Here is a 14,739-nt window from a genome sequence, read left to right on the forward strand (position 1 = left end):
TGGCGTGGTACTGACGTCATCCTTCGGAACGGAGATCCTTCGCCCGTGTTGCCGTCCGAGGCTCGGTCGGACTTCGCCGAAGGTGGAGTTGACGCCGAGGGTGCTGCTGCTCCCCTCCATCGACGTCTGAGCCTGCAGGATCAGTTCGCCTGTAGTATGCATATGTTTTTTGTGGCCGCCGAGGCCCAAGCATATTGTTGTCGTGTTGTAAAGCTGCGTTTCTTTTCCTCTTGTTTCGAGTATCAGGGCTTGCTCGTCGGTAGCAGAATCGTTTATCCGAGCTAGAGTTACTTCTCACGGAAGGTGATGAGTGAGGTATCTGTATCCCGGAGGCGTAGGAATCCCTCGGCTCGGTCGGCCTTGCCGCTTACGTGTACTCTTGCTCGTCCGCGGGATTCTACTATCGACGTGGCCGAGAAAACCCGAAAAGCCGTTTCGGCAGAAAGTCGTTTGAGCGTTAAGGCTTGTTTGGTCAGCAGGATCGCTCATCCAAACGCGAGTTACTTCTCGCAGAAGGTGATGAGTGAGGTATCCGTATCCCAGAGGCGTAGGAGTCCCTCGGCTCGGTCGGCCTTGCCTGCTTACGTGTACTCCGTCGTTTTCATGATCCTACTACCGAAGTAGTCGAAAAGCACGAAACATATTCTGGCAGAAAGGCTTTTTCCGAGGAAAATTTTGACACGGAGGGGGTTCCCCCTTCTAGCCCCCGAGGGAGGGTCAGGCTTTGCCGAGGCAAGGCTGACCCTTCCTTGACGGTTAGACTCTATTTGTGTATGTAAAGAGAACGAGGTATATGAATGGCTTGAAAACATCTTAAGGGTAGAAGCGACGTAGCTGTCGGATGTTCCAAGCGTTGCTGTAGACCTCGCCTTGACTGTTGGCCAGCTTGTACGTCCCGGGCTTCAAAACCTTGGCGATGACGAACGACCCTTCCCAGGGAGGCGTAAGCTTGCGCCGCCCTCGGGCGTCTTGTCGTAGTCAAAGCACCAAGTCGCCCACATGGAGGTCTCGGGACCGAACCCCTCGGGCGTGGTAGTGTCGCAGGGACTGCTGATATCGCGCCGAGTGTAGTAAGGCCACGTCTTGAGCCTCTTCCAGCTGGTCCAGTGAGTCTTCTCGGTTGGTTCGATTGCTTTGGTCGTCGTATGCTCTCGTCCTCGGGGAACCGTATTCTAAGTCTGTGGGCAAGATGGCCTCGGCCCCATAGACTAGAAAGAATGGTGTGAAGCTCGTGGCTCGGCTCGGCGTTGTCCTCAGACTCCAGACCACCGAGGGGAGTTCCTTCATCCATCGCTTGCCGAACTTGTGGAGGTCGTTGTAGATCCTCGCTTGAGTCCTTGCAGAATCATGCCATTGGCACGTTCTACCTGCCCATTCGTCATGGGGTGAGCCACGACGGTCCAGTCCACCCGGATGTGGTGATCCTCGCAGAAGTCCAGGAACTTTCTGCCGGTGAACTGGGTGCCGTTGTCGGTGATGATGGAGTTCGGGACCCCGAAGCGATGGATGATGTTGATGAAGAACGCCACCGCCTGTTCGGACCTGATGCTGTTTAGGGGTCAGACTTCGATCCACTTGGAGAATTTGTCGATAGCGACCAGCAGGTGCGTGTAGCCCCCGGGCGCCTTCTGCAAGGGACCGACGAGGTACAGACCCCACACAGCAAACAGCCAGGTGATGGGTATTGTCTACAGAGCCTGAGCGGGCAGGTGGGTCTGCTTCGCGTAGAATTGACACCCTTGGCAGGTGCGGACAATTCTAGTAGCGTCGACCACCACGGTCGACCAGTAGAAACCTTGTCGGAAAGCGTTTCCAACAAGGGCTTGAGGCGCTGCGTGATGACTGCAAGCCCCCGAGTGTATTTCTTGTAAGAGCTCTTGGCCTTCGGCGATGGATATGCATCGGTGGAGGATGCCAGAGGGGCTACGGTGGTAGAGCTCCTTCCCGTCACCCAGCAAGACGAATGACTTGGCATGCCGCGCCAGTCACCGAGCTTCGGCTCTGTCGAGGGGTAGCTCTCCTCGGTGGAGATATTGCAGGTACGGGGTCTGCCAGTTTCGATTAGGTGGGACCCCATTCCGCTCTTCCTCAACGCGCAGTGCCTCACCCTTGGGGGCCGAGAGTGCCTCGGGCTGAGCCGAGGGCGCCTCGGGCAGGGCCGAGACCTTCTCAGGCTCGGGCGTGTCATCGGTCTTGACTGAGGGTTGATGTAGGTCTCGGGAGAAGACGTCCGGGGGAACCGTTGTCCATCCCGAGGCTATCTTAGCCAGCTCGTCCGCAGTCTCGTTGTACCGCCGGGCGATGTGGTTGAGCTCGAGCCCGTAGAACTTGTCCTCCAGGCGCCGAACCTCATCGCAGTAGGCTTCCATCTTAGGGTCACGGCAGTGGGAGTTCTTCATGACTTGGTCGATGACAAGCTGTGAGTCACCGCGAGCGTCGAGGCGTCGGACCCCTAGCTCGATGGTGATGCGCAACCCGTTGACCAGAGCCTCGTACTCAGCCGCGTTGTTGGACGCCGGGAAATGGAGGCACAGCACGTAGCGGAGGTGCTTCCCGAGGGGTGAGATGAAGAGCAAGCCCGCGCCTGCCCCTGTTTTCATCAGCGACCCGTCGAAAAACATGGTCCAGAGTTCCAGTTGGATCGGAGCTGCCGGAAGCTGGGTGTCGACCCTTTCAGCCACAAAGTCCGCCAAGACTTGGGACTTGATGGCCTTCCGAGGGGCGAACGAGATTGTCTCGCCCATGATTTCCACTGCCCACTTTGCAATCCTACCCGAGGCCTCTCGGCACTGGATGATCTCCCCCAGGGGGAAGGATGACACCACAGTCACCGGATGAGACTCGAAGTAGTGTCACAACTTCCGGCGTGTCAGAATCACTGCGTACAACAGCTTCTGAATTTGTGGGTAGCGGATCTTGGTCTCGGACAGTACCTCACTGATGAAGTAGACCGGCCTCTGGACGGGCAATGCATGCCCTTCTTCTCGTCTTTCGACCACGATCGCGGCGCTGACCACCTGAGTGGTAGCGGCGACGTAGATCAAAAGGGCTTCTCCGGCAGCGGGAGGCACCAGGATGGGTGCGTTCGTAAGGAGCGCCTTCAGGTTCCCGAGGGCTTTCTCGGCCTCGGGGGTCCAAGTGAAGCACTCGGTCTTTCTTAAGAGGCGGTACAGAGGTAGGACTCTTTCGTCGAGGCACGAGATGAAGTGGCTCAGAGCCGCAAGGCATCCCATGACCCTCTGTACGCCTTTCAAGTCCTTGATGGGCCCCATGTTGGTGATGGCCGCGATTTTCTCCGGGTTGGCCTCGATGCCCCGCTCGGAGACGATGAACCCCAAGAGCATGCCTCGGGGGACTCCGAAGACGCACTTCTCGGGATTGAGTTTTACGCCTTTCGCCTTGAGACACCGGAATGTCATTTCAAGGTCGGAGAGGAGGTCGGAGGCTTTCCTCGTCTTGACTACGATGTCATCGACGTAAGCCTCAACCGTTCGACCAATGTGCTCTCCGAACACGTGGTTCATGCACCTTTGGTATGTCGCACTCGCATTCCTCAAACCAAATGGCATAGTAACGTAGCAGTACATGCCAAAAGGTGTGATGAAAGAAGTCGCAAGCTGGTCGGACTCTTTCATCTTGATTTGGTGATACCCTGAGTAGGCATCGAGGAAAGACAGGGTTTCGCACCCAGCAATGGAATCCACGATTTGATCGATGCGAGGCAGAGGGTAGGGAACCTTTGGACATGCTTTGTTTAGACCAGTGTAGTCTACACACATCCGTCATTTCCCTCATTTCTTTCTCACAAGCACAGGGTTGGCAAGCCATTCGGGATGGAATACCTCTTTGATGAACCATGTGGCCATCAGCTTGTGGATCTCCTCGCCTATGGCTCTGTGCTTTTCTTCGTCGAATCGGCGCAGAGGCTGCTTCACGGGTCGGGCTCCAGCTCGGATATCCAGCGAGTGCTCGGTGACATCCCTCGGTATGCCAGGCATGTCCGAGGGACTCCACGCGAAGACTTCGGCGTTCTCCCTGGATGTCAAACCGCGGCATCCTCCAGGAGATTCTTGAGCTCTCCCTGGATGCGCCGCCCTTCGGTGGTCGATGGTTCCAGCATCGCGCGGAGTAGTATTGCTGTTGTAGCCAGGTTCTGGCCGACCCCACTGGAAGCCGGTGGCGGCCTTGCCCTGACGTCGTCGGCAATGCGGTGTTGGATGCCCTGGGGTAGATGACGCGCTTCTCCAGCCGGAGCTTGGTCTGCCCATTCCTGCCCGATGTTCCGCCGAAACTGCTCAAGTGTTCCCGCTCCCTCGTCGAGCCTGGCCTGCATCTCGCGGATTTGCTCGAGCTGTGCGTCCTGACCCCCCGCAGGGACTGGGACCACAGCTAGCTCCCGAAGGATGTCAACGCGAGACGCAGGCCTAGGGGGATCGTCGTTTTCCGGCATACCAAGATGGTTGCCTTCGTCGGGACCCCCTAGATCGACGTGGAAACATTCACGACTTGGGTCGCAGTCCTTGTCGCCGAAGCTGCGGCTACCATCGGAACAATCGGAGAGGCAGTAGTCGCATGCGGTCATGAAGTCCCGCATGGCACTGGGGTTACCGAGCCTGGAGAAGTCTCAACAAAAGTTGGGCTCGTCATCTTCCTCGGAACCCGAGGGTCCGTAGGTCGAGACGGCCGTCGGTCTGTCCCAGGGGGACCGCAGATGGTACCCCGGAGGGTTGGTACATGCCTCTATGAAGGCTTCCACCGAAGCGAGGTCGCTTGGTGGGTCGAAGCTGAATCCAAAAGGCACGAGATGGGAATCGGTCGGTACCTCTTGGTCGATGGGCGGTGATGAAGTCGCGTCAGGGGCGAACTGCACTGTCGTCTCAGGTACGAGGGTGACGCCCAGCAAGTCCTTCGCGAGCGTGCTGGCGTCGTTTGTGTGCTTGGGGTTGGCGTGTTGCGAGGAAACGACGCTCGTCTTCGTCTCAGACGCAAGGTCGAAGCCTGACGTGTCTCCCGCTGGGGCGCCGGCGTCGTCGACTTGCTCGACAGCCAACGAGGTGCCGCCTCCTGCTTGGCCACAGTTGCCCCGCCTCCTCCTCCGTCGGTGGGGGAGATGACGGGACAAACCCGGACGTTGTTCTTCCGCCACGTGGGGAAGACGTCGTTGATTCCGCCACCGGCGGGCGGGCTGACGGCCGCCATTGTCGCTGTCGCGCGACAGAGGAAGGAGTATCATGGCGTAGCTGTCGTCGAGGGACATGAACTCAAGACTCCTGAAACGGAGCATCGTCTCGGGTTGGAAAGGTTGCTGGAGACTACCCATCTGGAGCTTGATGGGAAGTTGTTCGTCAACACGCAGTTAGCCCCTACCTGGCGCGCCAACTGTCGGCGTTTCGACCCCGGGGGGTCCTTGGACCGACGAGTAAATTGTCGTCGTGTGTCCTAGCCCAGATGGGTCAGCGCGAGACGGAGCACGAAGGAGGGAAGAAACAGGCAAAGGGGAAACCTGCGGCCTTCGTGTTGCCCTGCGCCCAGGTCGGGTGCGCTTGCAGTAGGGGGTTACAAGCGTTCCGTGGGAGAGCCTTACGCGTCGGCCGGTCCTCCCGCGCGGCTAACCTTCTCGTACGAGAGCCCTGGACCTTCCTTTTATAGGCGTAAGGAGAAGGTCCAGGTGTATAATGGGGGTGTATCAGTGTGCTAACGTGTCTAGCAGAGAGGAGCTAGAGCCCTAAGTACATGTCGTCGTGGCAGTCGGAGAGGTTTTGGCACCCTATTCATGTGATGTCGTGGCCGTCGGAGGAGAGCTGGAGCCCTGCGGAAGGACAGCTGTCGGGGCTGTCGAATCCTTGCTGACGTCTCCTTGCTTCCGTAAGGGGCTGAGCGCCACCGTCGTCATGGGGCATGCGGGGCGCCATCATTATTTGTTTACCGGGGCGAGCCAGATGGGACGCCGGTCTTGTTCCCCGTAGCCTGAGCTAGCTAGGGGTAGGGTAATGATGGCCCCCCCTGTGACGTGGTCGGTCCGAGCCTTAGGTCGGGCGAGGTGGAGGCTCCTCCGAGGTCGAGGTCGAGTCCGTCTTCCGGAGTCGAGGCTGAGTCCGACCTCTGGGGTCGGGCGAGGTGGAGTCCGTCTTCCGAGGTCGAGGTCGAGTCCGAGCCCTGGGGTCGAGGCTGAGTCCGACCCCTAGGGTCGGGCGAGGCGGAGTCCTTCTTCCGAGGTCGAGTCCGAGCCCTGGGGTCGGGCGAGGCGGAGACCGTCTTCCGAGGCCGAGGCTGTGTCCGAGCCCTGGGGTCGGGCGAGGCAGAGTTCGTCGTCTTCCGGAGCCGAGGCTGAGTCCGAACCCTGGGGTCGGGCGAGGCGGAGCTTCCTATGTCGCCCGAGGTTGGACTTAGCTGCTGTCAGTCTCACTCTGTCGAGTGGCACAGCAGTCGGAGCGACGCAGGCGTCGCTGTTTCCTTGTCAGGTTGGTCAGTGGAGCGGCGAAGTGACCGCGGTCACTTCGGCTCTGTCGACTGAAGAGCGCGCGTCAGGATAAGGTGTCAGGCGATCCTTGCATTAAATGCTCCTGCGATACGGTCGGTTGGTGTGGCGATCTAGCCAAGGTTGCTTCTCTGCGAAGACTGGGCCTCGGGCGAGCCGAAGGTGTGTCTGTTGCTTGAGGGGGTCCTCGGACGAGACGTGAATCCTCCGGGGTCGGCTGCCTTTGCCCGAGGCTGGGCTCGGGCGAGGCGAGATCGTGTCCCTTGAGTGGACTGAGCCTTGACCTTAATCGCGCCCATCAGACCTTTGCAGTTTCGTGCTGATGGAGGTTACCAGCTGAGATTAGGAGTCTTGGAGGTACCCCTAATTATGATCCCCGACAATGCTCGGTCTGATGGGCTATCTATACCTAACATTGGGCAAAATGAGCCAACTATAAACGTGTCGTGTTTGTGTTGCCTAATAGGCTTATACATAAGCCCAAGCACAGCCCATGATAGACCTTGTGCTGGCCCGGAATCGTATTATAGTTGTGCCGTGTTAAAATAGTCGTGCCTCGTATCAGCCATACAGCCCGACCCCATCTAATCGCCTATAGGTTAACATCTTCAATGATCCACACGAGGATTCTGTATTTTGCGGCGCGCACAAAAGAAACCAAGACGGTCACCAACGAAAGTACTAATACCCTGTTTGATGTAGATATTAGAGCACAAAATTGAGAATTAGAATCAGCTTTCTAAATTTTGTTGTTTGGTTGCACATGGAATTGAGATTTAAGACCAGACCAATACACTGGAATTAGACTATAACTAGAAACACCCTCTCCCAATACAGAGTTCTCATTTCCGTAATATATCTGATTTGATATTGAACTTAATTCCATATCCTCTAATATCAACATCCAAACGGAACATAAAAGATTTTTATTAGGGCTTATTCGGTTGCGAAGGCATTGAGTAAGATTAGCTCCTTATTTAAAATCAAATATAGGTGGATTTAATCCGTAAAACCAAACAAAGCCTTAATCCTCTTCGATCTCCTTTGATCCTTATACAACCGAACAAAAACTAAACATATTTGGTTCATACACAAAATTCTTCATAAACAATTCATAAGGCAATACGGTAGCGTCGATAAAGTTGACCTTTTATACACACGCTATCTGTACGCAGCACCAGAAAGCAAACAGATAGCATGTCCCCTTCCGAAAGGACTGGATGCGAGTTCACAGTCCGTCGAAATCAAAACGCCGCGAAGGCCAACCACAGATGTCTGAATCGAACAACCAATTTAGCCGGAAAGAACCAAGCGAAAACGGAAGGCTCGTAGCAGGCTGCAAGACAAATGGTATCGGCGAAGTACACATCAACAGCTTTTAAAATCCTTTTTGTTCCCTTTTCTTGATAATGGAAGAAACAGAGACATAAGATAATGTTACTGTAATTAATTCCTAATCCCTCACAATCTTTTTTTCTCTTTTCTTCTATGTCAGTCTCTAGAACAAGTGCACAGATTAAAGAAAACAAACAAAACATACCACATCCTAGAGGACAACCCACAAAGCAACAAACATTCCCTTAAAGCACACCCACCCATAAGGCAGACTGGCTTCTTTGGACATCAGCCGCAGTATAATAGAAAAAAAGAAGAGAAAAAAAGACACAACACGACAAAAGAAAGGACCCTCCAAGATGGGGAAAAAATAGACATGGAGGGCGCTCTAATGCCTTAGCACTAGGGTCCTCAACCTAAATGAGTCCTAGAACCTTTTTTCCCAGTCATCGAACAATTCTCGTGGGAAGACAGCTCCTTTGCTTCATTTTTTCCCTTTCCCCGCTTCCATGAGATAATGGAAGAGAACCCATGACCAATGGTGGTTTCTTGATATTGCACACATCAAACTTATCATTTCAGGTTGAAGTCAGTTCCAGAGGCTATCTCGTTTTCCCAGACCAACTAGCCGAGGCATCATCCTTCTATTGCAATTTTGTTGGGTTGCTCCTTGTTACTACAGGCTGCATCGAGTATTTCTGGAACATTGCTGCTCTGCTCCTCATTTTTCTTGGTTGTATCAAGTACCATCCCAACATTGTTGCCCTGCCCCTCATCACTCTTGGCTCTACCAACTTCTGGGCCACTTATCAATTGTGTTTGGCTTTTAATTTCTGGAGATTTTTCAGCTTTTGGCTGCATAGAAGATGAAAATCAATGAGGAGCAAATAATCGCTATTTGTCAATAATAATGTAAATGACAGATTGCTACTATTAGCATATATTAATATGCAATTAAAACCGTCTGTCACCAAAAGCCAATCTAGTCATTTAAAATGATATGGAGATGGTCCTCGTTATCTATTTTGGCCAATCGTATTATTATTATTCCTATGGGTGGTTTTAGGTCTTAATTGAAATATCCATAAACTTCTACCAAGAATAAACCAAAAAGCATAACACTGACATTTTCAACAAGTAAAACTCTTCAAATTATATGGTCCATAAATACAATGAACAAAAATTAGCAACAAAAAATATTGTCGTTAGAGAATAAGAATTCAGACTATTCAGTTCATAACTTCATACCAATGGGTGATCAAACGATGTAGTAAGCAGCTTGCCTCTTCTGTCCTGCATTACTTTCTGCCGATTTTCATAGAAGTCAAAGTCATCCAGTATTGATGTTTTACATGTGAAGTTCTTGAAAATGTTCAACATCTCTGTACCTTGTGAAAAATTGACCTGGATTTGAAATCATACACGATCAGTGGCTAAATTAAACCAAAACATCATCTTTGCAGTACAAGAAAAGCATATTTAGACAAGAATGGAACGTTTCTTTTCTGATTAGTAATAGTGTGTTTGGTTGGATGTACATAGCACATAGATGATGGAAGATTCTTAATCACACAAAGCACAAATAGGATTGATTGTTTAAACAGTAAGGAGAATCACATAGGTAATAGGATGAAATGTTATGCACAAACAGATTTCCTGACATATATTGCCATGAAATGAGAATTAACTTAGAAAGCTCAACCACTTGTCATAAAAAATACCAAGAACTCTTGCTAGGTATTGGAAGGAATACCTCTTGTGTGTCCCTGCTGTTTGTCACAGGTTTATTCTCATTATTCTCCAAAATTATATGGCGAAATTGTGGATTGGGAACATCCTTGATAATGTGCCATTTTACCGAGAAGAAACCATTCCACTTGTCCTGTTGCCAGAAGTTCATGTTCCTGTTGAAATCTACTGGACCAACCATCTCAGCCACGCCACAGAACTGACCACTTGCATTAACCTGAACATCATATTATACAATCAACAGAAAATGGTCAAAATGCAGGTAATAATGCCACCCTTTCCATAAAAGGGCTGCTTCGATGCAACTCATTAACTTGCTACAAACATGTGGAAGAAAATATGGAGAAAACGAGACAGCACTATGTTATCAAACAGTTAAAACAAAGGTTGACATGTTCAAGCAGATTTAGACGGCTGTAATGATTACCAGAACAGAATTCTGAAGTTCCATGGAACAAAGAAACCAAATGGCATGTTACTTTAAAATAAATAAATAAATTAGAAAAAAATCACAAACAAGATAAATTAGATAGTAATCACTTCCTACTGTGCATGCCCGAGTGGCCGAGTGATTGTTTTGTAGGTCAGGGCTCGTAGTAGTTTGTTCTCCAGGCAATTGGTGTTTCTCTTAGAGTCCAAGGAGTAAGTGTGTATTGTTGTATGGGGTTTCTTACCCCATTTTTATTCTTCTTTAATATAATAATATACAGTTCTCCTATGTCTTCAAGAAAAAAAACTAAGTGCTCAAACAACAATTAGATACATTGAATAAGAACAAATGTTTGGATACCACAGAGACACACTACTCTGAGACTCAAGGTCATATTCATGAGAAAAATAATTCTCCACGAAGTCACGAACAATTAGTAGCATGTAACTTACTGAGAAGAAAAGGAAAACAGGACATTTGGTTCCTTTTTCTGCTATCCTTTCCTGTGCAACCCTATAGGCATTGTCAAGCCTTTTATTTCCATTAGGAGTACTTGCCCAGACATTGTACTTAACACTCTTGTGAATATCATCTTCACTGTAGGACTTAATTACAAAGAATAGAGCTTGTTCATACTTTGTAACGAAATCTGAAAGATTGCATGCATTTTTGCTTATTGCAACAGGTGAAGGTATGCTAGCATTGGCATCCCCTGCACTTGACAATCCAACAACATCAGACCGATGGCTCAAACTATGTTTCAGGTTATCGGTATGGTTGTTCTCATTAGATTCAGAATCACCCTGTCCATTTAGCTTACTTCTCCCAAGCTTCTCTCGGCTGTTCCAGCTTCTGCCACTTTCTTTCACATTGATGCCTTTGCTTTGATAAACACTGTTTTTTTCTTGGTTATTAGTGTGCATCACAGACTTGCTATATGGAAGATATCCTTTTGTTATGGAAGCACCAGGTGTCTAGCATTAGAACAAGCATGTGAAAGTAAGTTTTCACATTTATGGGGCAAGGGCCAAGATGGCAAGATCAATGTTTTGCAGGATTGAGAAAGTACCTTATTTGCACTCTTTGATGGTGGGCTGCTATTGACAGCATTTGTTACAGTTTCTAGAGCTGATGATGAGCCTTTGACAGTATCTGCTGCGGATTTTGCACTGCGGGTGGCTTTCGAAGAAGGAATAACATGCTTATTAAAAGAATATTTTGGTCTTGCAGCATAATTTGTTTGATGCACACCAACTGGATGTCCCTGAACCCCATCCAGAAGAACGAAAGAAGGGTCCCATGAGTATGCAGATGCTAGTTCAGTTCTGTAAGCAATTGGCTGAGCAAAAATGCCAGGTGTCCTAGGATCCTGAATTGGAAGTGCAGTGGAATAATATGGTTCTTTGCTGACATATTGACCATCCACACTAGCAATGCCTCCAGGAACAACCTGACTATAAGAAGCATATCCATTTTCATATCCCGGAAGATGACACAGATATGAACCATTGTCAGTTTGAACCACCTGAAATGGATCATAAAGCAAATATAAAGAAATTCTTGTGCGATTTAACAGCTTTAACAGTTGCAGAGTCAATGAACAGTTCATCCTGGAAATGACGGCGCCAAAAAATGGCAGGGAACTAAAAAAGGCAACAATTCAATCACCAGTTTTGAAATTGCGTACTTCAAACAACACACTCATAATTAAGACTTCATTCAAGATTATGATTGCAAAGTACATATAAGAACTTGACTATAATTCTTTGCATAGAAGGCATGCAACTAAAACAACTGGTCCTCACTAAAAACAGGTATACTCATTCAGTGGCAATCATTCAGATTTTTTTTAACTCAAGCAGTACAACAGAATAGTCATGAGGTCATGACACCACATAGGGCAAAGGCAATAAAATCATTTAACAAATCCCGCAGAAAGATTTTTGGATTAAGGATAGCAGTAGAAGAATAAAGGGTGACAGAAAAAATAGTTGGCCACTTTCCCAAACATGTCAAGAAAAGATGACAGACAAGCCAACAGGTGCAAAGCTCGTAGGTACTCCACTACCATAGACATGCACAAAGTGCACCATCCTCCAGGTTTTAGTTAGGACCACTAGTGACTATAGTAAGAAAGGCATATATGACACTTTATGAAGTACACTATTATTATAACTTACTGCTGGGTGCACCTCTACGCCATTATATCCAACAAAGTAGCCATTCTCATCCCATCCTCCGTATGAACCTGCACTAAACAGTAAAGTCAGCAAATGAATGGCTTCTTTTTTTAAAAAAAAATCAAAACATAATCTACCTACCAGGATAATAATACCCATAGTAATACATCCCTTGGTCCCCAAAAGAAGTTTCTCGGTTCATTTCACTTTCCTTGGCAGTACTAGCTGCATCGCCGGAGGAAATGCAAGATACTGCATCTGAAGAACTTGCGTCTTTCTTAGCAGGCTACAAGGGTGGAAGATGAAAAGCATCAAGAAGGTAGATACATATAGCGCAACCAACTAACCACAGGGCAAAGAAGGAAATAAAGCCATAAAGGTGTTCCTCATTAGCTAAGATAAGAGAATCTCACCAAGTTGACATTGCTTGCCTTCGTGCTAGCATCAATTTCCAAGCTGTTGATTGCTTCTTCAATAGCTGGATGATAGAAAGGTCAAGGTTTGCAAATAGAATATATACTTTAAAGGGTCATTGTCCACGAATGGCGAATAGAATAAACCAACCACAGCCACAGTGATCAACAGACATAACATCAGGCTAATATTATGCAGCTAATAATTGTCCTTCATCAATGGATCATAGGGATAGATCTAAAAAAACACATAGACTATTTGATTAAAGTACAAAAAAGTTATTTTCTGTTTCACAAATGCAAGGGCGGTCAAGGAACTCCAACTGAACTAGATTCCAGGGACTGAGACATGCGACGCTAACCTAACCAATCTACATGAATCCTTCAGTGCAGGCACCATGTTATTGGTGTACCCGTCAAATAAATGGGAGTTGGCTCAGCTCTCACCATCTCTCAAACCCCAATAATGAAGGGCACCTAATAGTAGGATATATTACTAAATTGCTAATAGCAACGCTAACATGATAGAATGAAAGGCTCGATAATCTCAACTGTCAAAAAAATAGAGTGGATCAAAATTTTGATGAGAATTCTACACACCCCACTCATGGAAAAGAAAAAAAAACGCAGATAATTCTGAGATAAGAACTGGCAAACTGTGATCCAAGGGCAATCCAGATTCAAAAACTGTTTTCGTTTTCCAAAGGACAGATTAACAGGAAAAAAAGCTTTATATAGGAGGATAAAATGGAGTTGGATAGCAAAAGGAGCGACAAAGTTACATGCTCCAGTAGTTCAAATCAAAAGGCAACAATAGCAGACGCATGAGCGCCATAATCCATCCACCGAACGGAGAGCGAAAAGAGAAAGAAACCGTACGGGTGAGCGAAACGAGAAGGAAGGATACGCTTCTGAGCCAACTCGCCCTTGGGCTCCATGAGGCCACACCACAGCTCGCCGCAGAAGAACCCGGCGTTGCTACGCGTGTCCTCCAGCTCGACGGCGAAGGAGGGACGACCGGGGGCAGCCGGCAACCTAGCCTGCTCCGTCCACCGCTGCAGGGCGAGATAAACGAGGCGCCAGTTAGGCATGGCACATGGTTGAGCGCGCGAGAACTGGTGAACGACGAGGGAAGAAGAAGGCCAGTACGACGGATGCGTGTGAAACCGCGACGGGACCGGTGGCGAGGCAGAAGGCGAGGAGACGGCGGCGAGTTTCGGCGAGGGGAGCTGGAAGCTTTTTCTGTCTGGTGGATGGCGAGTTTCGGTCTCTGTTGTTTTGAACTTTTGATCCTCGAGATGGAGAGTGGAGAACGGCTGCCTTGTGGGGTTGCTTGCAGAGTTGCAGGTTTCTTTGCAAGAGTTTTCTACTCCCTCCCTCTCTTCCAAATTATAAGCATCTCAGAGTTAACCAAAAATAAATAATAAACAATTGTGATATTAAATCAATAATACTCCGTAGTAGATTTTTTATTTATTATATATGTATATACTCCCTCCTATTTGATATCTTTTATTCAAAAAACTATCCGCGTCAAATATTTAAGAATGGAGATAATAATATTTATTTGGCGTCATAACCTTTTATATTTTTTACAGATCTTAATAGATTTAATATACTTTGATTGTCTAAGAAATTTAGAATATTTATAATCTGAAACGGATGAACGATGGATAGCGTTCAGGCTGACCTATAGATTTTGGCTTTCTTTAGGTACATCTTTTCCTTTGTATCCCACACGGCAGGAGCATGACTGCTCGGATCCTCTGCGAGTCCCGTCACACAGCCTCCTTGTTTTGGGACGTGTTTAGGCAGAATTTTCAAGATATATTTTGTTAGAGCCAAATTGATCTTTTCCTCGTGATTGAATATTTTTCCTTCAGCAGCTTCTAAGGGTCGTTGCTGTTGTTGCAAGAGCAGGAACTAAGAGATAACTAAAAACTTCCTGCATATCAATGATTTCTAGATTTCTCAATACTAAGAGATATTTGTTGATTGTCAACTATCTACCACATATGTCCTATAGACGTGATTGGTTGCCTAGCTAGACCTTGGCCAGATCCTACTCAGCCACCACTCCGCTATTTGGTTGCCGGCATCTACTACTGGATCAAGCTGAGTTGATGCAAACAGTGTATTAGAGCCAAGCTGGAC

The 14,739-nt window shown here is 48.6% G+C and overlaps 1 protein-coding gene across 1 annotated transcript; it reads right to left on the minus strand.

Moving 5' to 3' along the window:
* Window positions 1–7,854: 7,854 nt before the first annotated feature.
* Window positions 7,855–13,972, minus strand: LOC103651353 (evolutionarily conserved C-terminal region 8). Its single transcript, XM_008676972.3, has 10 exons — window positions 13,735–13,972; window positions 13,493–13,640; window positions 12,586–12,650; window positions 12,314–12,458; window positions 12,173–12,240; window positions 11,062–11,517; window positions 10,445–10,966; window positions 9,567–9,779; window positions 9,062–9,217; window positions 7,855–8,668 (listed from the first exon to the last, which is right to left on the minus strand). Exons 2-10 carry the CDS (start codon window positions 13,521–13,523, stop codon window positions 8,450–8,452), a joined length of 1,875 nt encoding a protein of 624 aa, XP_008675194.1. The 5' UTR covers window positions 13,524–13,640; window positions 13,735–13,972; the 3' UTR covers window positions 7,855–8,449.
* Window positions 13,973–14,739: the final 767 nt, after the last annotated feature.

This window comes from Zea mays, chromosome 3 (assembly GCF_902167145.1).
Source record: "Zea mays cultivar B73 chromosome 3, Zm-B73-REFERENCE-NAM-5.0, whole genome shotgun sequence".
NCBI classification, from domain to species: Eukaryota; Viridiplantae; Streptophyta; class Magnoliopsida; order Poales; family Poaceae; genus Zea; species Zea mays.

What these genes read in the sequence shown, in the direction of transcription:
- LOC103651353 (XM_008676972.3), bottom strand. Translation starts at nt 13,523, where the DNA reads ATGGAGCCCAAGGGCGAGTTGGCTCAGAAGC. An exon ending in CTATGGGTATTATTATCCTG is followed by an intron (nt 12,241 to 12,313) that starts GTAGGTAGATTA and finishes TGTTTAGTGCAG; the next exon opens with GTTCATACGGAGGATGGGAT. An exon ending in CATCGTTTGATCACCCATTG is followed by an intron (nt 8,669 to 9,061) that starts GTATGAAGTTAT and finishes TCTTCTATGCAG; the next exon opens with CCAAAAGCTGAAAAATCTCC.